General features: G+C 44.5%; 1 protein-coding gene across 2 annotated transcripts in view; it reads right to left on the bottom strand.

The window, feature by feature from the left end:
- The window catches only part of LOC139537855 (rabankyrin-5-like), a 37359-nt gene that overhangs the window by 8830 nt on the left and 5517 nt on the right, over window positions 1-23012 (bottom strand). For both annotated transcript variants that reach the window (XM_071339706.1, XM_071339705.1), the window contains exons 6-19: window positions 18424-18573; window positions 16799-16964; window positions 14117-14321; window positions 13596-13664; window positions 13255-13460; window positions 11242-11339; window positions 10702-10903; window positions 10461-10559; window positions 5440-5593; window positions 3382-3550; window positions 2943-3061; window positions 1260-1416; window positions 797-997; window positions 405-581 (exon numbers count right to left, since the gene is read on the bottom strand). In XM_071339706.1, the coding sequence (XP_071195807.1) occupies window positions 405-581; window positions 797-997; window positions 1260-1416; window positions 2943-3061; window positions 3382-3550; window positions 5440-5593; window positions 10461-10559; window positions 10702-10903; window positions 11242-11339; window positions 13255-13460; window positions 13596-13664; window positions 14117-14321; window positions 16799-16964; window positions 18424-18573 (2172 nt within the window). The remainder of the gene's footprint in view (window positions 1-404; window positions 582-796; window positions 998-1259; window positions 1417-2942; window positions 3062-3381; window positions 3551-5439; window positions 5594-10460; window positions 10560-10701; window positions 10904-11241; window positions 11340-13254; window positions 13461-13595; window positions 13665-14116; window positions 14322-16798; window positions 16965-18423; window positions 18574-23012) is intronic.

The raw sequence follows: 23012 nt of genomic DNA, 5'->3' as shown, positions 1-23012 counted from the left end.
AGTCGGCTGTACCTGCACCAAAACCCCAGTATTTTTCATCCTATAGCTCCTATAGCTTGTGTGAGCCAACATATTTTCACTACTTTTATTTCAATTACCGATCAAAACTACATTTTCTCAAAGCTCTCTCTTCTCTCTGCAGCAAATATATAGTGAGCAATATGTTTGAAACATCAGATCGCAATACATATAGAATGGTGAGAATCACAATACATATCGTATCGGCCCCTACGTATCGTGAAACGCAGGGGCCGATACAATAGTATCGCGATACGTAGGGGCCGATACGATGGTATCGTGATACTATCGTATCGTGAGGTCCCTAGCAACTCCCAGCCCTAGTGTTACCCAGTCACTGGTGAGAAACCCTTTCAGCTCCAGATGAGGAAGCAGGGTGTCATTACCAGGTTACGGACGATCATTTCGGAGCCAGCATGAACAGCTAGATGTAGAGGGGTCTGCTTGGCGGCGTCCTGCACCCGGGAGTTCACGTTGGCCTGGACACTGATCAGGAACAGAACACTCTCGATGTCAGAGTTCTGCACCGCCACGTGCAGGAAGTTACGCCCTTTGTTGTCCACCTGAGTGGAGAAAAAGAGAGTTATGGATTTGGGAGAAGTTTTGGTTCATATAAACGGTGTCAGATGGAGAACACTGTAGTAAATGGGCCAAGAGAGGAAGCAGTGTCTGTCTGTGTGTGTGTGTGTGTGTGTGTGTGTGTGTGTGTGTGTGTGTGTGTGTGTGTGTGTGTGTGTGTGTGTGTGTGTGTGTGTGTGTGTGTGTGTGTCGCTCTCACCTGTTCGGCAGCCCCAGGCTCTCTCTTGAGGATGGCCTCTGCAGCCTTGTTGTTCTTGTGGGTCATGGCGCAGGCGAAGGGGGTCATGCCCTGGCGGTCACGTACGTTCAGACGGATGTCCGGGTGGGAGATGAGCAGCTGAATGATGACGCTGTGCTGGTTGCTAATGGCAACGTGGATTGAAGCTCGGCCCTCTGCGTCCTGGGTTACACAGCTCATATTAGCATCCAAGGAACGGGCTCGGACACGAGATGCTCCTCACTCAACAGTTAATCATGCTTTTAAATCACAACTCTGAGTGGAGGACTCGATCACAGGGATGACCGTGTGAGATGACTGTGCTTAGAGGAAGTGACTGCCTGGTGAAACTGACCCGTGGAGTGACAAGTCAGTGAGACTGGATATGTTGAAAAGCTGTTGGCCCAGGAGGAGCAAAAGTCCTAAGTAAGCGAGCGAGACGTACCTGTGTGTTGACGTTGGCTCCAAACTCCAGAAGGCACTGTACCACCTCATCTAGCCCCCAGCTGCCTGCCAGGTGGAGGGGTGACTGTCCGTCCCTGGCCTCCTCACCCCCCTCCCCGTTAGGGCCTGGACGCCGCGGGCTGTTCACATCACAACCACTACAGACACACACAGGGTTAGACTAGACCCACATATCAGCACTATGCCAAGAGGTTACAGCAGAGGAACTATGATATAGCATATTACTTGACTAGAATCTAAATCATTACTGAAAACACTATAGATCACTATTTTATATAGATTTGACAATAAAACACCATTTCAAAGCGCTAAGCGTCGTTAGCCTTTCATTCCTCTGTTAGAAAGACCCAGTCACCCCTGACCTAGTTGAATGATACAGTGGCTCTGTTGACAACACTGGGATCACCTAAGGTAACTACTGAGCTACAGTAAGCCTGACAGCTTTGTGTGGGCTGGGACAGCTTTGTGTGGGCTGGGGTGTGGGCTGGGACAGCTTTGTGTGGGCTGGGGTGTGGGCTGGGACAACTTTGTGTGGGCTGGGACAGCTTTGTGTGGGCTGGGACAACTTTGTGTGGGCTGGGACAACTTTGTGTGGGCTGGGACAACTTTGTGTGGGCTGGGACAGCTTTGTGTGGGCTGGGACAGCTTTGTGTGGGCTGGGACAGCTTTGTGTGGGCTGGGACAGCTTTGTGTGGGCTGGGACAGCTTTGTGTGGGCTGGGACAACTTTGTGTGGGCTGGGGTGTGGGCTGGGACAGCTTTGTGTGGGCTGGGGTGTGGGCTGGGACAGCTTTGTGTGGGCTGGGACAGCTTTGTGTGGGCTGGGACAGCTTTGTGTGGGCTGGGACAGCTTTGTGTGGGCTGGGACAGCTTTGTGTGGGCTGGGGTGTGGGCTGGGACAGCTTTGTGTGGGCTGGGGTGTGGGCTGGGACAGCTTTGTGTGGGCTGGGACAACTTTGTGTGGGCTGGGACAACTTTGTGTGGGCTGGGACAGCTTTGTGTGGGCTGGGGTGTGGGCTGGGACAGCTTTGTGTGGGCTGGGACAACTTTGTGTGGGCTGGGACAACTTTGTGTGGGCTGGGGTGTGGGCTGGGACAACTTTGTGTGGGCTGGGACAACTTTGTGTGGGCTGGGACAACTTTGTACAGTGGGAATCGAACCCACAACCCTGGCGTTGCAAGAGCCATGCTTTACTAACTGAGCCACAAGGGACCACCTTCCTCTTGCAGACTCTTTCCGAAACAAGATCGATTCCTGAACTAGATTAAACCAAAATGGAATCCTGAACTAGATTAAACCAAGATGGATTCCTAAACTAGATTAAACTGTAATCTGGAGAATTATCACTCTTACCATAAATAAATAAAAGAATGGATAAATGGAACGTTAAAAAGGTGCTAACATGGCGAGCGGCTAGTGGAAAAGTTGGCCAAACTCTATAGATGACAGTGAAAGTAAAGAAACTGTTGGAATTAGCAGCAAAACAACGTCTGAGCTTGATTATCAACCAGACCCAAGCTCTGCTAAACAGCCAAACAAGAATTTGCAGTGAGTCCATGGAAAGGGATGAGTGCGTTAGAAAGTGAGGCACATCGGCGACACTGTCCATAATAAAAAAAAATATGTTAATTTGATAAAGGAGGGTTGAGTGTGATCAGACGGACCTGCGGATGAGGAAGCAGGCGGTGACCTCGTTGTTCTCATCCACAGCCCTGTGGAGGAGGGTCTGCTGACAGCCTGAGGGACCAGAGCTCCAACTGGTGGCATCACATCCGTGTCGGACCTACAGAGGCAGGGACAAGCAGACAACATATTCAACAACCGTGTCGGACCTACAGAGGCAGGGACAAGCAGACAACATATTCAACAACTGTGTCGGACCTACAGAGGCAGGGACAAGCAGACAACATATTCAACAACTGTGGAACAGATCCCAGTCAAACCCGACCTGACTCCTGACGAGCTGAGTCGAACGCTCTCACATACAACTATCATAGTATTCCATGGTCACTTATTTACATTCATCTGTAGGCTCCCATTACCACAACCTCCACCACCCTTCATCTACCGGCCCTTCTTCCCCCTCCTATCCTCAGGTCTCACCAGTGTGGAGGCGATGTCCTCGAGGCCATTCTCCAGGGCCAGCCACAGAGGGGGGTGTCCCCTCTTGTCCACCACGGACATGTCCGCCCCCCGCGTGCAGATGGCGTCCACCACCAGGGGAAGCTGATTACTGATGGCCAGCTGCAGCGCCGTCTCTCCCTCCTGGGTCCTGCAGAGAGCGAGACACGTTTTATACACCTCCTGCTTACTTATACTCACAGGGATATTTATCCAATGTGTAACACTACAGGGCATATCAGGTCATATCACCTATGACTTGTGCTTCCGCAAGGTTTTTTCTGGACCAAAAATAGGCTTAAGTGGTGGACGTGACAATGATCCCGGTTGGCCCGTCAGTGTGGCCAAATAATTTTTTTATTTTTATAACTTGTTCTCATTTACAACTGCGACTGGCCAAGATAAAGCAAAGCAGTGCGACACAAACAACAACAGAGTTACACATGGAATAAACAAACATACAGTCAATAACACAATAAAAAAAAAAGTCTATATACAGTGTGTGCAAATGAGGAAAGATAGGGAAGGAAGCAATAAATAGGCCATAGTGGCGAAATAATTACAATTTAGCAATTAAACACTGGAGTGATAGATCTGCAGAAGATGAATGTGAAAGTTGAGATACTGGGGTGCAAAGGAGCAAAAATAAATAACAGTATGGGGATGAGGTAGTTGGATGGGCTATTTACTGATGGGCTATGTACAGGTGCAGTGATCTGTGAGCTGCTCTGACAGTTGGTGCTTAAAGCTAGTGAGGGAGATATGACCCTCCAGCTTCAGTGATTTTTGCAATTCGTTCCAGTCATTGGCAGCAGAGAACTGGAAGGAAAGGCGGCCAAAAGAGGAATTGGCTTTGGGGGTGACCAATGAAATATACCTGCTGGAGCGCGTGCTACAGGTGAGTGCTGCTATGGTGACCAGTGAGCTGAGATAAGGCGGGGCTTTACCTAGCAAAGACTTATAGATGATCTGGAGCCAGTGGGTTTGGCGATGAATATGAAGCGAGGGCCAGCCAACGAGAGCATACAGGTCGCAGTGGTGGGTAGCATATGGGGCTTTGGTGACAAAATGGATGGCACTGTGATAACTGGATGCAGTCTTCTGAGTAGAGTGTTGGAGGCTATTTTGTAAATTACATCGCCGAAGTCAAGGATCAATAGGATAGTCAGTTTTACGAGGGAATGTTTGGCAGCATGAGTGAAGGATGCTTTGTTGCGAAATAGGAAGCCGATTCTCAATTTAATTTTGGATTGGAGATGTTTAATGCGAGTCTGGAAGGAGAGTTTACAGTCTAGCCAGACACCTGGGTATTTGTAGTTGTCCGCATATTCTAAGTCAGAACCGTCCAGAGTAGTGATGCTGGACGGGCGGGCAGCGATCAGTTGAAGAGCATGCATTTAGTTTTACTTGCATTTAAGAGCAGCTGGAGGCCACGGAAGGAGAGTTGTATGGCATTGAAGCTCGTCTGGAGGTTGGTTAACACAAATAAATAAAGAATCTCCACATTTTTGCAATGCAGCTGAGAGTAAATGTTCTAAAGTCTATTCTATGCATTTTGCCATGGCTAACGCTGGGTTCTTTTGCTCAAACATACTGCTAAGTTCATTGTTTTTGGATTTTTCTATTCTCCCGACTGTCTCGCTTTTATTTTGTTGATTGTTAGTTGTCAAAGATTATATTATTTAAAAAAAATATAGGTCCATTATCTTTTCTACATACTTCATATCTCGTTTTAGTCATTTAAGTTCACACTGAAAGCGTTTTTTTCCATTCCGAAAAATTATGTCAGAAAAAAGTTTTCACTTAGCAACCCGAAAAAACACTTAGGTGGCCCACCCAAGGATTACAATGGCAGAAAAAAATCCCTGCTACTGTATATCTTCGCATTATTGTATAATTCAGAGACTACACTGTTGTTTATGTATGATATGTCATATGACTTTTAAAACAGATGCAAAATTAAATCCCCCTCTTGGGAAAATAAAGAATTGAGAAATGCATCTGCTGGTTTATGAAGCTCCTGATCTGTGACTTATTTACCTGACGTTGATGTCAGCCTGGTGTTCCAGGAGGAACAGAGCACTCCTGCTGTCCTGTCTGTGGATGGCCATGTGGAGCAGGGTCTGACCGTTGGACATGGTGTTGTTGATAGATGCCCCAGAACCCAGGAGCTGGGCTGCTATGGTGTGCATACCTAAAGGGACAGACGAGAGACACAAACAGGCAGACTGTAAATGCTGTGGATTCAGTGAGACCAAACTACCCTTTTAAAATCCTATTTAAAATCCAGATGCTTGAACTTCTCTACTGTTGTTGTGTATCTGGATCTATCCAAGAGGAGCAGATCTCCAAGACGAGCAGAGTTCAAGACGAGCAGATCTCCAAGACGAGCAGATCTCCAAGACGAGCAGATCTCCAAGCTCCAAGACGAGCAGAGTTCAAGACGAGCAGAGTTCAAGACGAGCAGAGTTCAAGACGAGCAGAGTTCAAGACGAGCAGAGTTCAAGACGAGCAGAGTTCAAGACGAGCAGAGTTCAAGACGAGCAGAGTTCAAGACGAGCAGAGTTCAAGACGAGCAGAGTTCAAGACGAGCAGAGTTCAAGACGAGCAGAGTTCAAGACGAGCAGAGTTCAAGACGAGCAGGTTTGGGGGCAAAGCACAGGCAAAGCTTGGAAGGGGAGCTTCTGCTAGAATTCAGTATGGACTACATCTATGGACTGTTTTAGGTTGGACCAGAGCCATATATTTATATTCATACTAAATACATGGCTCGGAGTTGGACTATCATGACTAGAAAACCTTTGGCTGCACATAGCCAGCCATACAGAGGAGGTATCTCATCAACGGGGCTTCAAGTTCCTTGGTGTCCACATCACCAACAAACTAACATGGTCCAAGCACACCAAGACAGTCGTGAAGAGGGCACGACAAAACCTATTCCCCCTCAGGAGACCGAAAAGATTTGGCATGGGTCCTCAGAATCTCAGAAGGTTCTACAGCTGCACCATCGAGAGCATCCTGACTGGTTACATCACTACCTGATATGGCAACACTTCACTGGGGCCAAGCTTCCTGCCATCCAGGACTTCTAAACTAGGCGGTGTCAGAGGAAGGCCCTAAAAAATGTCAAAGACTCCAGCCAACCTATTCATAGACTGTTCTCTCTGCTACTGCACGGCAAGCGGTACCGGAGCGCCAAGTCTAGGTCCAAGAGGCTTCTAAACAGCTTCTACACCCAAGCCATATGACTCCTGAACAGCTAATCAAATGGCTACCCAGACTATTTGCATTGACACCCCTCCTCCTTTTACACTGCTGCTACTCTTTTTATTATCTACTATGCATAGTCACTTTAATAACTTTACCTACTAGGTGTCGACCAAATATGATTTTTCAATACCGATACCGATTATTGGAGGACCAAAAAAAGCCGATACCGTTTAAATCGGACGATTTTTATATATACACAGTTGAAGTCGGAAGTTTACATCCACTAAGGTTGGAGTCATTAAAACTAGTTTTTCAACCACTCCACAAATGTCTTGTTAACAAACTATAATTTTGCAAATCAGTTAGGACAACTACTTTGTGCATGACACAAGTAATTTTTCCAACAATTGTTTACAGACAGATTATTTCACTGTATCACAATTCCAGTGGGTCAGAAGTTTACATACACTAAGTTGACTGTGCCTTTAAACAGCTTGGAAAATTCCAGAAAATTATGTCATGGCTTTAGAAGCTTTTGATAGGCTAATTGACATAATTTCAGTCAATTGGAGGTGTACCTGTGGATGTATTTCGAGGCCTACCTTCAAACTCAGTGCCTCTTTGCTTGACATCATGGGAAAATCAAAATAAATCAGCCAAGACCTCAGAAACAAAAATTGTAGACCTCCACAAGTCTGGTTCATCTTTGGGAGCAATTTCCAAACGCCTGAATGTACCACGTTCATCTGTACAAACAATAGTACGCAAGTATAAACACCATGGGACCACGCAGCCGTCATACCGCTCAGGAAGGAGACGCGTTCTGTCTCCTAGAGATGAACGTACTTTGGTGTGGAAAGTGCAAATCAATCCCAGAACAACAGCAAAGGACCTTGTGAAGATGCTGGAGGAAACGGGTACAAAAGTATCTATATCCACAGTAAACAAGTCCTATATAAACATAACCTAAAAGGCCGCTCAACAAGGAAGAAGCCACTGCTCCAAAACCGCCATAAAAAAGCCAAACTACGGTTTGCAACTGCACATGGGGACAAAGATCATACTTTTTGGAGAAATTTCCTCTGGTCTGATGAAACAACAATAGATCTGTTTGGCCATAATGACCATCGTTATGTTTGGAGGAAAAAGGGGGATGCTTGCAAGCCGAAGAACACCATCCCAACCGTGAAGTACGGGGGTGGCAGCATCATGTTGTGTGGGTGCTTTGCTGCAGGAGGGACTGGTGCACTACACAAAATAGATGGCATTATGAGACAGGAAAATTATGTGGATATATTGAAGCAACATCTCAAGACATCAGTCAGGAAGTTAAAGCTTTGTCGCAAATGGGTCTTCCAAATGGACAATGACCCCAAGCATACTTCCAAAGTTGTGGCAAAATGGCTTTAAGGACAACAATGTCAAGGTATTGGAATGGCCATCACAAAGCCCTGACCTCAATCCTATAGAAAATGTGTGGGTAGAACTGAAAAAGCGAGTGCGAGCAAGGAGGCCTACAAACCTGACTCAGTTACACCAGCTCTGTCAGGAGGAATGGGACAAAATTCACCCAACTTATTGTGGGAAGCTACCTGAAATGTTTGACCCAAGTTAAACAATTTAAAGGCAATGCTACCAAATACTAATTGAGTGTATGTAAACATCTGACCCACTGGGAATGTGATGAAAGAAATAAAAGCTGAAATCATTCTCTACTATTATTCTGACATTTCACATTCTTAAAATAAAGTGATGATCCTAACTGACCTAAGTCAGGCAATTTTTACTAGGATTAAATGTCAGGAATTGTGAAAAACTGGGTTTAAATGTATTTGGCTAATGTGTATGTAAACGTCCAACTTCAACTGTGTGTGTGTGTGTGTGTGTGTGTGTGTGTGTGTGTGTGTGTGTGTGTGTGTGTGTGTGTATATGTAATAATGACAATTACAACAATACTGAATGAACAATGAACACTTATTTTAACTTAATATAATTAGATAAATAAAATCTATTTAGTCTCAAATAAATAATGAAACATGCTCAATGTGGTTTAAAAAATAAAGTAAAAGTGCAATATGTGCCATGTAAAAAAGCGAACGTTTAAGTTCCTTGCTCAGAACATGAGAACATATGAAAGCTGGTGGTTCAATATTCCCAGTTCTTCAATATTCCCAGTTAAAAAGTTTTAGGTTGTAGTTATTATAGGAATTATGACGCGTCGACTATTTCTCTCTCTACCATTTGTATTTCATGTACCCTTTGACTATTGGATGTTCTAATAGGCACTATAGTATTGCCAGCCTAATCTCAGGAGTTGATAGGCTTGAAGTCATAGCAATGCTTGAAGCGCAGCGTTGTTTAAGAGCTGCTGGCAAACTCAGTTAAGTTTGAATGAATGCTTACGAGCCTGCTGCTGCCTACCATTTACATTACATTTACATTTAAGTCATTTAGCAGACGCTCTTATCCAGAGCGACTTACAAGTTGGTGCATTCACCTTATGATGTCCAGTGGAACAACCACTTTACAATAGTGCATCTAACTCTAAAGGGGGGGGGGGGGGGGGGGTTAGAAGGATTACTTTATCCTATCCTAGGTATTCCTTAAAGAGGTGGGGTAGTCAGACCGCTCAGTCAGACCGCTCTATCAAATATCAAATCATAGACTTCATTATTTCATTATAATATACACAGAAATACGAGCCTTTGGTCATTAATATGGTCAAATCCGGAAACTATCATTTAGAAAACAAAACGTTTATTCTTTCAGTGAAATACGGAACCGTTCCGAATTTTATCGAAACGGGTGGCAACCCGTAAGTGTAAATATTGCTGTTACATTGCACAATGTTATGTCATAATTATGTAAAATTCAGGCAAATTAGTTCGCAACGAGCCAGGCGGTCCAAACTGTTGCATATACCCTGACTCTGCGTGCAATGAACGCAAGAGAAGTGACACAATTTCCCTAGTTAATATTTCCTGCTAACATGAATTTATTTTAATTAAATATGCAGGTTTAAAAATATATACTTCTGTGTATTGATTTTAAGAAAGGCATTGATGTTTATGGTTAGGTACATTCGTGCAACGATTGTGCTTTTTTTCGCGAATGCGCTTTTGTTAAATCATCCCCCGTTTGGCGAAGTAGGCTGTGATTCGATGATAAATTAACAGGCACCACATTGATTATTTGCAACGCAAGACAAGCTAGTTAAACTAGTAATATCATCAACCATGTGTAGTTAACTAGTGATTATGTTAAGATTGATTGTTTTTTTTATGAGATAAGTTTAATGCTAGCTAGCAACTTACCTTGGCTCCTTGCTGTACTTGCGTAACAGGTAGTCAGCCTGCCACGCAGTATCCTCGTGGAGTGCAATGTAATCGGCGTCCAAAAATGCCAATTACCGATTGTTATGAAAACTTGGAATCGGCCCTAATTAAATCGGCCTTGCCGATTAATCGTTCTACCTCTACACTACCTAAATATGACCTCAATTACCTCGACTAACTGGCGCCCCCTGTATATAGCCTCGCTATTGTTATTTTACTGCCACGCTTTAATTATATGTAACTTTTTAAAAATGTTTTCTTAAAACTGCATTGTTGGTTAAGGGCTTGTAAGAATTTCACTGTAAGGTCCACACCTGTTGTATTCGGCGCATGTGACAAATACAATTTAATATCCATGGCATGCCAGACTGGAGGAAAAGGAAGAGGTGGTGTGTGCCCTTCACTACAAGGCACGTTTTAAAGCATGTCAAGTGTGAGAGCACCGGCCAGATCTTCCACACTGACGTACCTAGTAGCTACCTATCTGATATGAGTGTCAATGTTAATGAAGCCTACCTGTCCAGAGGGCTAGGCCTAACACCGTCTGGTCCATGGAGTCTAGGAGGCTGAAGTCGGGGATGATCTGCAGGTTGTTGGTGGCGTGAAGAGCATTGGCTGGAAACACCAGGAAATTACATTGTCAGTATGCAGGTAACAAATCCAACTTCCCTCCAGGGATAAATCATGTTTATTCATCCATCCATCCCCTGGTCTTATTAACATGGAGATGCTGCCCACTGTCCACTAACTAACACACCTTTCTGCTCCAGGATGACTGACACCACATCAGGGTGATTGTGTACAATGGCCATGTGGAGGGGGCTCTGTAGGGACATCCCCTGGGCCTCATCGGGGAGGGCCTTCTGGGTCTGCAGGTTAGGGTTAGCTCCCTGTTGGAGCAGCTCTGCCGTCAGGCCCGCCAGACCACAGCGACACGCCGTGTGGAGAGGGGTTTCACCCTGTGGGGGAGGAGAGAGGAGGGAGAGGAGTTAGAGGGGGGTAGAAAGAGATATACAGAGGAGCGACATCAATACAGAGAGACAAACAGAGACAGAAGAGGATAGAGGAGTGTTACAGCTTGTATGAAACAGTACTTTGTGATGCAGTACAGTTTGAAGCAGTACTTTGTGATGCAGTACAGTTTGAAGCAGTACTTTGTGATGCAGTACTTTGTGATGCAGTACAGTTCGAAGCAGTAGACTTTATGATTCACAATTGCACTGTAGTGTCTGAAGTAGTCATTTGTGATCAACTAGCAGAGCTGTATCACGTGATATTGAAGGACAACGTAACGTACCCATTTGTTGGCATGGTTGACCTTTGCCCCATGTGTGGCCAGGAAGAGGGCGGCAGCCTCACTGCCTGCACCTGCTGCCCTCTGCAGTAGACAGTTCTCTGAGGGATGGATGGAGAAAAGGAAGAAGACAGAAAAAGAGAGTAAGAATAACAAAGATAGTAAATGTAGTAGTGCACTGGTCTCCCTATTGTTTGTTTAAATTTTTATTTATTTTTTTACCTTTATTTAACTTGGTAAGTCAGTTAAGAACAAATTCTTATTTACAATGACGGCCTACACCAGCCAAACCTGGAAGACGCTGGGCCAATTGTTGCGCTGCCCTATGGGACTCCCAATCATGGCCGGATGTGATACAGCCTGGATTCCAACCAGGGACTGTAGTGATGCCTCTTGCACTGAGATGCAGTTCCTTAGACCGCTGCGCCACTCGAGAGCCCGTTCCATTGTTGTATCATTCGTCCAATTTACAAATCATTCATAAACATGTAGACATTTAGTGTGTTCCCTTCAATTAGACATTTCTGTATTGTATTCTCAGGTCGACATATATAACGCCCCCCTCAGAGAGAGACACAGCTTAATGTGAACATGAACATCTTTTAACATGTTTTTTACAAAAATCCATAGATAAACATGGATTTTTCAGGATGCTATCCTCCACAGCATGGCCTTCTCTCCGGTTAATTTTGGTCAAAATTAGGTTGTAGGTTTGAAGTTTTGATCTGGAGCGACATATAAGGTTTTGCTTCCAAGGTTTTATTTTTCCAAGCTGTACGGCGGGTGCTCTAGCCAACAAACAGCAGAGACCTGAGGACACTATTCCAACCTGGAACTGAGCCAGATACAAATTCAATTAGCACTAAAGGTGTGAAGTAAAAGTCCTTTGGACCCAACAAGTGTCAGGGGTCTTTGAAGCGTCCTCTGAAGCCGCCTCCTGCTGTTCAGAGATCATTCACTGGCATTTTCTACAAGAAATCTGACTCCAGAAATAAAAGCTTCTCCCAAGTGGATGTGACACCTACTCCCGTTGTCTGCTGCACTGCTGCTTGGATTCCACCTGGCGATCTGTTCACCGTCTGCCCTAGCCCGTTTCCCCGTTTGGTACAGGTACCTCCACCACACTCAACGCTCTCTCCCGAGCTTTCGCTTGCCTCCAGCACACACACACTGTTGGGGCGAGTGACTCTGAACTTACAATGGCTAGCACCAAGTCATTATATATTTTAGTTTTCCTCATGACTCCTGAATACTTTGTTGACTACAAACTTTCTTTACCCAACCGTGGGACTGACTAGGTTTGTTCCCACACTACCTCTCTATTGGTTACACAGACTTTTGGCCTCCCATCCTATTCTAACCACCTCTCGCCGGCTTTGTATTCATATTATCTGATGAAATTATTGTACAATATGATCTTGTTGCCATCTGATGCACATTGATGTCATAAATCATCACTGCAGAGCTCTCCCTGTCCTCTGCCGTGCCCTGATTGTATTACTGTTGATGATATCTGGAAATGTGCATGCACACCCTGGCCCACCTACTGTTGCTATCCCCAATTCTGACCTGTGCTCTGATATCTGCTTCACTCATTTCTGCTCTCGTAAAAGCCTGGGTTTTCTGCACGTTTTAACACTAGAAGCTTATTACCTCAAATGGATCAATTGAAAGTGTGGGTTCACAGCTGCAATCCAGATGTGTTGGTCATTACTGAGACGTGGTTAAGAAAGAGTGTTTTGAATATTGATGTTAACTTTTCTGGTTATAACCTTTTTCAGCAAGACAGATCTTCCAAAGGTGGGGGAGTGGCAATCTTTACAGTCTCTCTTTATGTAGTGTTGTGATGTGTGTTTTGTCCTATATTTATATATATGTTTTAATAATCCCAGGCACCCGTCCCCGCAGGAGCCCTTGTGCCTTTTGGTAGGCCATCATTGTAAATAAGAATTTGTTCTTAACTGACTTGCCTAGTTAAATAAAAACTTTAAAACGTTTAAAGTTTTGGAACAGTACCTGTGGCGGTGTCTGGTGCATCTGGGTTACTGCCTCTCTGGATGAGCTGAGCTGCAAAGCTGTTTTCATCAAACGATGTTCCGTTCTCCACCACCAGAGCATCGTCCTCGAAGGGGTTAACGTTGGGGTCAGAGGACACGGTGATGTACTGCAGGGCCAGCCACAGAGCTGTACTACCCTCATGGTCCTTCAGCTCCAGGTCCAGCCTGAGGAGAGAGGCACAGGAGGAAAGGGGGACAGGTGACAATGTTACACCAGGAAATAGAGGCGGCTACTCAGGGTGTTTTTAAAATCAGGTCATTGGCTTAGTGTTTAGTAAAGGTTTTCCTGTTTTAACTCACTGTTTGCACTGTAGGAGCTGGTTGAACACAGGCTCGTTCCCCGACACCACCGCTTCATGCAAAGGAGTTCTGGGAAACAAAAACAATCAATATATAGCGCCATAGTATTGGGACAATTAGACGGGGAAAAAAAACTCAGGTAACTCACACAAACAGATCAAAGCAAAACTTAAGTCGATTAAGAAACTTAAGTCGATCTCAGATCCATTGTCTGGGGCCAAGTTAACCTCTCATTTCATGTCAGAAGTCCTGACCATCATGCTTTTAGGGAAAGGGGATTTATTTGGTACATGGTCAAACTCGCAGTTTAATACAATTCCAGTCCTTTTCAATATTGGAAATCAAATAAGAATCCATATGACGGAAGAGAACTTTAACCCCTGTGAAACCAACGGCAGATGCTCTATAAAGATTAGAGGCCGATTTCAAGTTAAAGAACAATCAAAAACATAGTGATTTTAATAGACTTTTGTTATATATCACACCAGGTGAGGTCATTTAAAATCAGGATGACTACCCACCTTCCCTTGCTGTTCTGCATGTTGGGGTTGGCCCCTGTCTTGAGCAGAACCTCTGCGATGTGGGCCATGCCACTCATCACGTCCCCAGAGTGCTTCCTGGGACTGAAGGAACACACCAGGTGCAGGGGGGTCTCCACCGCTCCGACCGTGGCCGCGTTCACCTGGGCCGAGTGGCGGATCAGGAAAGTGGAGGCAAACTCATCACCTGTGGGGGCGGAGGGAGAGAAGAAAGGGATGAGTGGAGGGGGAAACATGATCTACATCTCCATTCAACGACTGGTTATGTAAAGGTCACAGGAGGCTGGTGAGGGAAGGAAGGCTCATAATTAAGACTGGAATGAAGTGAATGGAATGTTATCAAACACAAGGAAACCATGTGTTTGATACTATTCCACTCCAGCCACTACTATGAGCCCGTCCTCCACAATTTAGGTTCCACCAGCCGCCTGTGGCGCAGTTGCTTTAGGGCGCACGTGTGGAGAATCAGAACACACACTGGGGTGTGCCTTACCCTCAGCACTCAACACGCTTTATCTCTATCCCAGCGTTGAGCGTTCATAGGGAGGGTTGTGTTATTGTCTCTAGCCCAGCGTTCATAGGGAGGGTTGTGTTATTGTCTCTAGCCCAGCGTTCATAAGGAGGGTTGTGTTATTGTCTCTAGCCCAGCGTTCATAAGGAGGGTTGTGTTATTGTCTCCAGCCCAGCGTTCATAAGGAGGGTTGTGTTATTGTCTCTAGCCCAGCGTTCATAAGGAGGGTTGTGTTATTGTCTCTAGCCCAGCGTTCATAAGGAGGGTTGTGTTATTGTCTCTAGCCCAGCGTTCATAAGGAGGGTTGTGTTATTGTCTCTAGCCCAGCGTTGAGCGTTCATAGGGAGGGTTGTGTTATTGTCTCCAGCCCAGCGTTCATAAGGAGGGTTGTGTTATTGTCTCTAGCCCAGCGTTGAGCGTTCATAAGGAGGGTTGTGTTATTGTCTCTAGCCCAGCGTTCATAGGGAGGGTTGTGTTATTGTCTCCAGCGTTGAGCGTTCATAAGGAGGGTTGTGTTATTGTCTCCAGCGTTGAGCGTTCATAAGGAGGGTTGTGTTATTGTCTCTAGCCCAGCGTTCATAAGGAGGGTTGTGTTATTGTCTCTAGCCCAGCGTTCATAGGGAGGGTTGTGTTATTGTCTCTAGCCCAGCGTTCATAAGGAGGGTTGTGTTATTGTCTCTAGCCCAGCGTTGAGCGTTCATAGGGAGGGTTGTGTTATTGTCTCCAGCCCAGCGTTCATAAGGAGGGTTGTGTTATTGTCTCTAGCCCAGCGTTGAGCGTTCATAAGGAGGGTTGTGTTATTGTCTCTAGCCCAGCGTTCATAAGGAGGGTTGTGTTATTGTCTCTAGCCCAGCGTTGAGCGTTCATAAGGAGGGTTGTGTTATTGTCTCTAGCCCAGCGTTGAGCGTTCATAAGGAGGGTTGTGTTATTGTCTCTAGCCCAGCGTTCATAAGGAGGGTTGTGTTATTGTCTCTAGCCCAGCGTTCATAAGGAGGGTTGTGTTATTGTCTCTAGCCCAGCGTTCATAAGGAGGGTTGTGTTATTGTCTCTAGCCCAGCGTTCATAAGGAGGGTTGTGTTATTGTCTCTAGCCCAGCGTTCATAAGGAGGGTTGTGTTATTGTCTCTAGCCCAGCGTTCATAAGGAGGGTTGTGTTATTGTCTCTAGCCCAGCGTTCATAAGGAGGGTTGTGTTATTGTCTCTAGCCCAGCGTTGAGCGTTCATAAGGAGGGTTGTGTTATTGTCTCTAGCCCAGCGTTCATAAGGAGGGTTGTGTTATTGTCTCTAGCCCAGCGTTCATAAGGAGGGTTGTGTTATTGTCTCTAGGCCCAGCGTTCATAAGGAGGGTTGTGTTATTGTCTCTAGCCCAGCGTTCATAAGGAGGGTTGTGTTATTGTCTCTAGCCCAGCGTTCATAAGGAGGGTTGTGTTATTGTCTCTAGCCCAGCGTTCATAAGGAGGGTTGTGTTATTGTCTCTAGCCCAGCGTTCATAAGGAGGGTTGTGTTATTGTCTCTAGCCCAGCGTTCATAAGGAGCGTTGTGTTATTGTCTCTAGCCCAGCGTTCATAAGGAGGGTTGTGTTATTGTCTCTAGCCCAGCGTTCATAAGGAGGGTTGTGTTATTGTCTCTAGCCCAGCGTTCATAAGGAGGGTTGTGTTATTGTCTCTAGCCCAGCGTTCATAAGGAGGGTTGTGTTATTGTCTCTAGCCCAGCGTTCATAAGGAGGGTTGTGTTATTGTCTCTAGCCCAGCGTTCATAAGGAGGGTTGTGTTATTGTCTCTAGCCCAGCGTTCATAAGGAGGGTTGTGTTATTGTCTCTAGCCCAGCGTTCATAAGGAGGGTTGTGTTATTGTCTCTAGCCCAGCGTTCATAGGGAGGGTTGTGTTATTGTCTCCAGCGTTGAGCGTTCATAAGGAGGGTTGTGTTATTGTCTCTAGCCCAGCGTTCATAAGGAGGGTTGTGTTATTGTCTCTAGCCCAGCGTTCATAAGGAGGGTTGTGTTATTGTCTCCAGCCCAGCGTTCATAAGGAGGGTTGTGTTATTGTCTCTAGCCCAGCGTTCATAAGGAGGGTTGTGTTATTGTCTCTAGCTCAGCGTTGAGCCTGAAGCAATATAGTACATGACATACTGTAGGGAATGTGCGGCGCCCCCTACCTCTTTGGATGGCTTTGTGCAGAAGGCTCCAACCACTCTGGTCCACCATGTCCACATCTGCCTTGTTGTTGACCAGCGTTGTGGCGATACTCTCCAGTTTACCAGACAGAGCCAGGTCCATGGCCAAGTCCCCATTGTTGTCCAGTTCATTCAGCTTCCCAGGCAACTAGGCAAGTGGAGAATAGAAGAACATGTATTCCACTCTACACTGAACAAAAATATCAACGCAACATGTAAAGTGTTGGTCACATGTTTCATGAACGGAAATAAAAGATCCCAGTAATGTTCCATTCGCTCAAATTTTGAGCACAAAATTTGTTTACATCCCTGTTAGTGAGCATTTCTCCTTTGCCAATATAATCAATCCACCTGACAGGTGTGACATATCAAGAAGCTGATTAAACAGCATGATCATTACACAGGTGCACCTTGTGTTGGGGACAATAAAAGGCCACTCTAAAATGTGCAGTTTTGTCACACACCACAATGCCACAGATGTCTCAAGTTGAGGGTGTGTGCAATTGGCATGCTGACTGTAGCAATATCCACCAGAACTGTTGCCAGAGAATTTAATGTTCATCTCTCTACCATAAGCCTCCTTCAGCATTGTTTTAGAGAATTTGGCAGTACGTCCAACCGGCGTCACAACCGCAGACCACATGTAACCACGCCAGCCCAGGACCGCCACATCCGGCTTCTTCACCTGCGGGATCGTCTGAGACCAGCCACTCGGACAGATGACGAAACTGTTGGTTCGAACAACCAAAGATATTCTGCACAAACTGTCAGAAACCGTCTCAGGGAAGCTCATGTGATTGCTTGTCGTCCTCACCAGGGTCTTGACCTGACAAAGGCACTTTGAATGCACAGAGAAACTGTGACAAGATCCTGAGGCCCATTGTCGTGCCATTCATTCGCTGCCATCACCTCATGTTTCAGCATGATAATGCACGGCCCCATGTCGCAAGGATCTGTAAACAATTCCTGGAAGCTGAAAATGTCCCAATTCTTGCATGGCTTGCATACTCCCCAGACATGTCATCCATTGAGCAGGTTTGGGATGCTATGGATCGACGTATATGACAACGTGTTCCAGTTCCCACCAATATCCAGCAACTTTACACAGCCATTGAAGAGGAGTGGGACAACATTCCACAATCAACAGCCTGACCAACTCTATACGAAGGGGACGTGTCACGCTGCATGAGGCACATGGTGGTCACACCAGATACTGACTGGTTTTCTGATCCACGCCCCTAACTTTTTTTTGTTTAAGGTATCTTTGACCAACTGACGAATATCTGTATTCCCAGTCATGTGAAATCCAGAGATTAGGGCCTTACTCATTTATTTAAATTAACTGATTTCCTTATATGAACTGTAACTCAGTCAAATCTTTGAAATTGTTGCATGTAATATTTTTTGTTCCGTGTAGATAGAAAGACGTGTAAAAAGAAGACCGTCTAGTTAGCTTCTCAACACTGATCTGTCATCAGCGCCCAACAGACTCTGAATACAGGCCCTGCTCCAGATGAGATAACAGGACATTCGTCTTCCGTGAAACCTGTTACACTGAACATACTTAAGGGTTGCCTCCGAGGCGAACGTGTGTAGGTGTCGCTCACCTGCGAGTCCATCTCAATGAGGTAGAGGAAGACCACATCTTCCCTCTCGACCTTGATGGCTTTGTGAAGTGGGAACTCCGTTTTAGACTTGATCATCTTGTAGAGGAGCGGCGCACTCATAGTGCTGAAGTCCTCTTTCCTCAGGTCATCCTGTCGAGACAAAGATATATCTTTTTTTTAATTGCTCTGTCATCTAGGTTATAGAAATATGATTTCTAGAACAGACATTCCCATTAAAAGGTGGTCTTAAGGAGGAGTCTTGTCCCATCTAATACTTCTAGATGGTGTTACATTAAGACAGATTGATGTGGGTTTTGTTTCAATACTTCATTTCTTTATATTTTCCTTAAGGGCGAAATGGACAAAATTACATATCTAGATTTTTACAAACTTATAGGCGATTCACGAGATGTGTGTGATTATATATATATATATATACACACATATACATATCACACACACTTAATATATCTCGATTTTTAAAATAAAAGTTCTCTAAATACGCTATGTTGAACAATTAAAAAAAGGTCAATACACTGCATTTCAAACAGTCTGGAATAATGTAATGATTTCAGGGCTTGTAAATTTATACCGAGATTAAATATAAGCCTATAAACCTATAAACTCTAAGACCCACTAATAATTTAATCAAAATAGTTTAACCTGTTTTTTTTTTTTGCAATACTCACTGATCTTGGCTTTCAAGATGGTGAAAATGCAGTTTTTTGATACAAATGTAACCAGAACCATGAATAATGAACATTCACTAATAACGACTAACTTCCTGTAGCAGGCCTTATAGAAAATATACACAGCTCTCATAAACAATCTCTCAAGCACAAGCCCACCTGCTAGTGAGTAGCCAGCTATTCTTTATATATCTCAAGTTCAGCCAATTATCTATTTTCTAGCTAACAAACTAGAAGTGCTATGAATACACCCTCCTCTCCGACTGTTTGCACAACAACAATGATGTTGAAATCAAGTGGCCTACTTGGATAAACTGCTTATTTCTCAGAATGAGAACGACTTGTCAGTTCCTTATATAAAATGTATTGTTATGCTCATTGCACATTTATAAAAACCCAGACGAGACGACTAGAACACAACGGTGTTGGTCTAAACTGCTGCTAGCGGTACGTGGTAACCTCAACGCCGCGCGCAACAGAAACGGAGCATAAAATATTCACAATCATGTTCACTAATACCGCCGTTTTAGTAGGGTCGGCGCTGTTGTAAATTTAGGGAATTGAGACAAAAAAAAGGGTATCGTTACAAAGTACTACTCTATTATAGTAAAATAACATCTCAACGTGTTTCGGTGCACATATGAGTGATTATGATGGACATAACCTCAAGTGCAAATAGCGAGTTGAAACTGCTTATTGTCAGAGAGGAACAGATTATATTTTGTCTTTGTTGTTGTGAACGGCAGGGGGAGGGGCTTGGTGTTGGAATGTGCACAGGGCACACAGCATGGAAGGAGGGGCTTGGTGTTGGTGTGGGAAGGTGCACAGGGCACACAGCATGGAAGGAGGGGCTTGGTGTTGGTGTGGGAAGGTGCACAGGGCACACAGCATGGAAGGAGGGGCTTGGTGTTGGTGTGGGAAGGTGCACAGGGCACACAGCATGGAAGGAGGGGCTTGGTGTTGGTGTGGGAAGGTGCACAGGGCACACAGCATGGAAGGAGGGGCTTGGTGTTGGTGTGGGAAGGTGCACAGGGCACACAGCATGGAAGGAGGGGCTTGGTGTTGGAAGGTGCACAGGGCACACAGCATGGAAGGAGGGGCTTGGTGTTGGTGTGGGAAGGTGCACAGGGCACACAGCATGGAAGGAGGGGCTTGGTGTTGGTGTGGGAAGGTGCACAGGGCACACAGCATGGAAGGAGGGGCTTGGTGTCACAGCACAGAAGGAATGAAGGAGACAAGACAAAAACACTTATAAAAAAATTATAAAAACCTAGATTTTTGCGATACAGGCATTTAGAACATTGCACTAATACATACATTCCAATTAATTTGATATATCACCCAGCACTAGTTGTCTGTCTTTAATGAAAACACTTCCAAGGTGTGAAATTGTATTCCTATTGGAATGAGATCCATCTCCTCCTCACTCCAAACCTCTAATCAAAGTCTATGCCAGAGTAATAAAGGTAGAATGACACAACAGATTGAGCAGCAGCACTAAAAGCAGTCGGTCGGTCAGTCAGTCAGGTGGCTGAAGATGACCAGTCATTTCCTGAGTACTAGTCATAAACATAACCTTGAGAATCACAGGGCTCCGGAAGACGAGCGAAGGGATTTACGAGGTTATAAAACGATGGGTTTTCTTGACACGCAGGGTGAGAGAAAAGAGAGATAACTCCAGTCTGGGCTCAGGACTAAAAGACACGGTATATTACCCCCAGAGACTAGACAAATGGATACAGAACAGATTACTTGTTTCCATGGGGAACGTACTGATACCTTCTCGAGATTCAGCTGTTGGGTACAACTGATTGATTGCATTCAATAATCTATTCCATTGAAGGCGTTTTAAAATATATTTATCTTTAGACAAGGTAAAGGACAGTTAAGGTGACAGTATAATCCTGTCTACAGTTGGGATAGTCAGTGTAGTGTTTATCCTATATTCATTTAGCAGCAGTGGCCCAAAATATGATGTACATTTTTTATAAAGATATATACACAGTGCACTAAACATTATGAACACCTGCTCTTTCCATGACATAGACCAGGTGAAAGTAGGGCTGGGCGATATAGCCAAAATATTATACCACAGTATTTTTTTAAATACAAAAAAAATGGACGGTATTTGACAGGATTTTTAGTTTTTGAATAATAAAAGCTCTACATTTGCTTTATGAGTAGTGAGTGATCCTAGGGTGCTTTATGAGTAGTGAGTGATCCCAGGGTGCTTTATGAGTAGTGAGTGATCCTAGGATGCTTTATGAGTAGTGAGTGATCCCAGGGTGCTTTATGAGTAGTGAGTGATCCTAGGATGCTTTATGAGTAGTGAGTGATCCCAGGGTGCTTTATGAGTAGTGAGTGATCCCAGGGTGCTTTATGAGTAGTGAGTGATCCCAGGGTGCTTTATGAGTAGTGAGTGATCCCAGGGTGCTTTATGAGTAGTGAGTGATCCCAGGGTGCTTTATGAGTAGTGAGTGATCCCAGGGTGCTTTATGAGTAGTGAGTGATCCTAGGGTGCTTTATGAGTAGTGAGTGATCCTAGGGTGGAAACATACATTCTAAGTGGTTTCAATGAGTCTCTCCATTCTGATTGTTTTATACTGTTCAATTCACCTTCAACCAAAACAAATTTCAACACTTTTATCATTTCTGCATTTCCTACACTCAATTGCAGTGGTGGAAAAAGTAACCAATTGTCATACTTGAGTAAAAGTAAAGATACGTTAACAGAAAATTACTCAAGTAAGTCACCCAGTAAAATACTACTTGAGTAAAAGCCAAAAAATATTTCGTTTTGAATATACTTAAGTATCAAAAGTAAATGTAATTGATAAAATGTACTTAAGTATCAAAAGTATAAATTATATCAAATTCCTTATATTAAGCAAACCAGACGGCACCATTCTCTTTTTATTTACGGATAGCCAGGGGCACACTCCAACACTCAGACATCATTACGGATAGTCAGGGGAACACTCCAACACTCAGACATCATTTACAGATAGCCAGGGGCACACTCCAACACTCAGACATCATTACGGATAGCCAGGGGAACACTCCAACACTCAGACATCATTACGGATAGTCAGGGGAACACTCCAACACTCAGACATCATTACGGATAGCCAGGGGCACACTCCAACACTCAGACATCATTACGGATAGTCAGGGGAACACTCCAACACTCAGACATCATTACGGATAGCCAGGGGAACACTCCAACACTCAGACATCATTACGGATAGTCAGGGGAACACTCCAACACTCAGACATCATTACGGATAGCCAGGGGAACACTCCAACACTCAGACATCATTTACAGATAGCCAGGGGCACACTCCAACACTCAGACATAATTTACAAACAAAGCGTGTGTGTTTAGTGAGTCCTCCAGATCAGAGGCAGTAAATGACCAGGGATGTTCTCTTGACAAGTGTGTGAATTGGACAATTTTCCTGTCCTGCTAAGCATTCAAAATGTAACGAGTACTTTTAGGTGTCAGGGAAAATGTATGGAGTAAAAAGTACTGTATTGTCTTTAGGAATGCAGTGAAGTAAAAGTATAAGTTGTCAAAAAAAATAGTAAAGTACAGATATTAAAAAAATATATATTTTTACTTAAGTACTTTACACCACTGCTCAATTGAGATATTTTCCACACTGCCACGTAGGGCTGCACGATATGGGCAAATAATCTAGGACTTCTTTTTAACCAAATGTTGCAATTGTGATTTGACTTGTGAATTAGAGCAAAACTGTTGGAATCATGGAAATAGAATGACTATTCTAATTACATAGTTAGAATATAATAGTGGGCACTTTGAATACAGTGTTGTTTGAGATGACAACGAATTAAAATGCCAGGGACGAGTTAATGTGACAGGGTAGGAACTAAAGT

This window comes from Salvelinus alpinus, chromosome 13 (genome assembly GCF_045679555.1).
Source record: "Salvelinus alpinus chromosome 13, SLU_Salpinus.1, whole genome shotgun sequence".
NCBI lineage: Eukaryota > Metazoa > Chordata > Actinopteri > Salmoniformes > Salmonidae > Salvelinus > Salvelinus alpinus.
The sequence above is the reverse complement of the archived record's forward strand: the minus strand, read 5'-3'. Positions and strand labels throughout refer to the sequence as shown.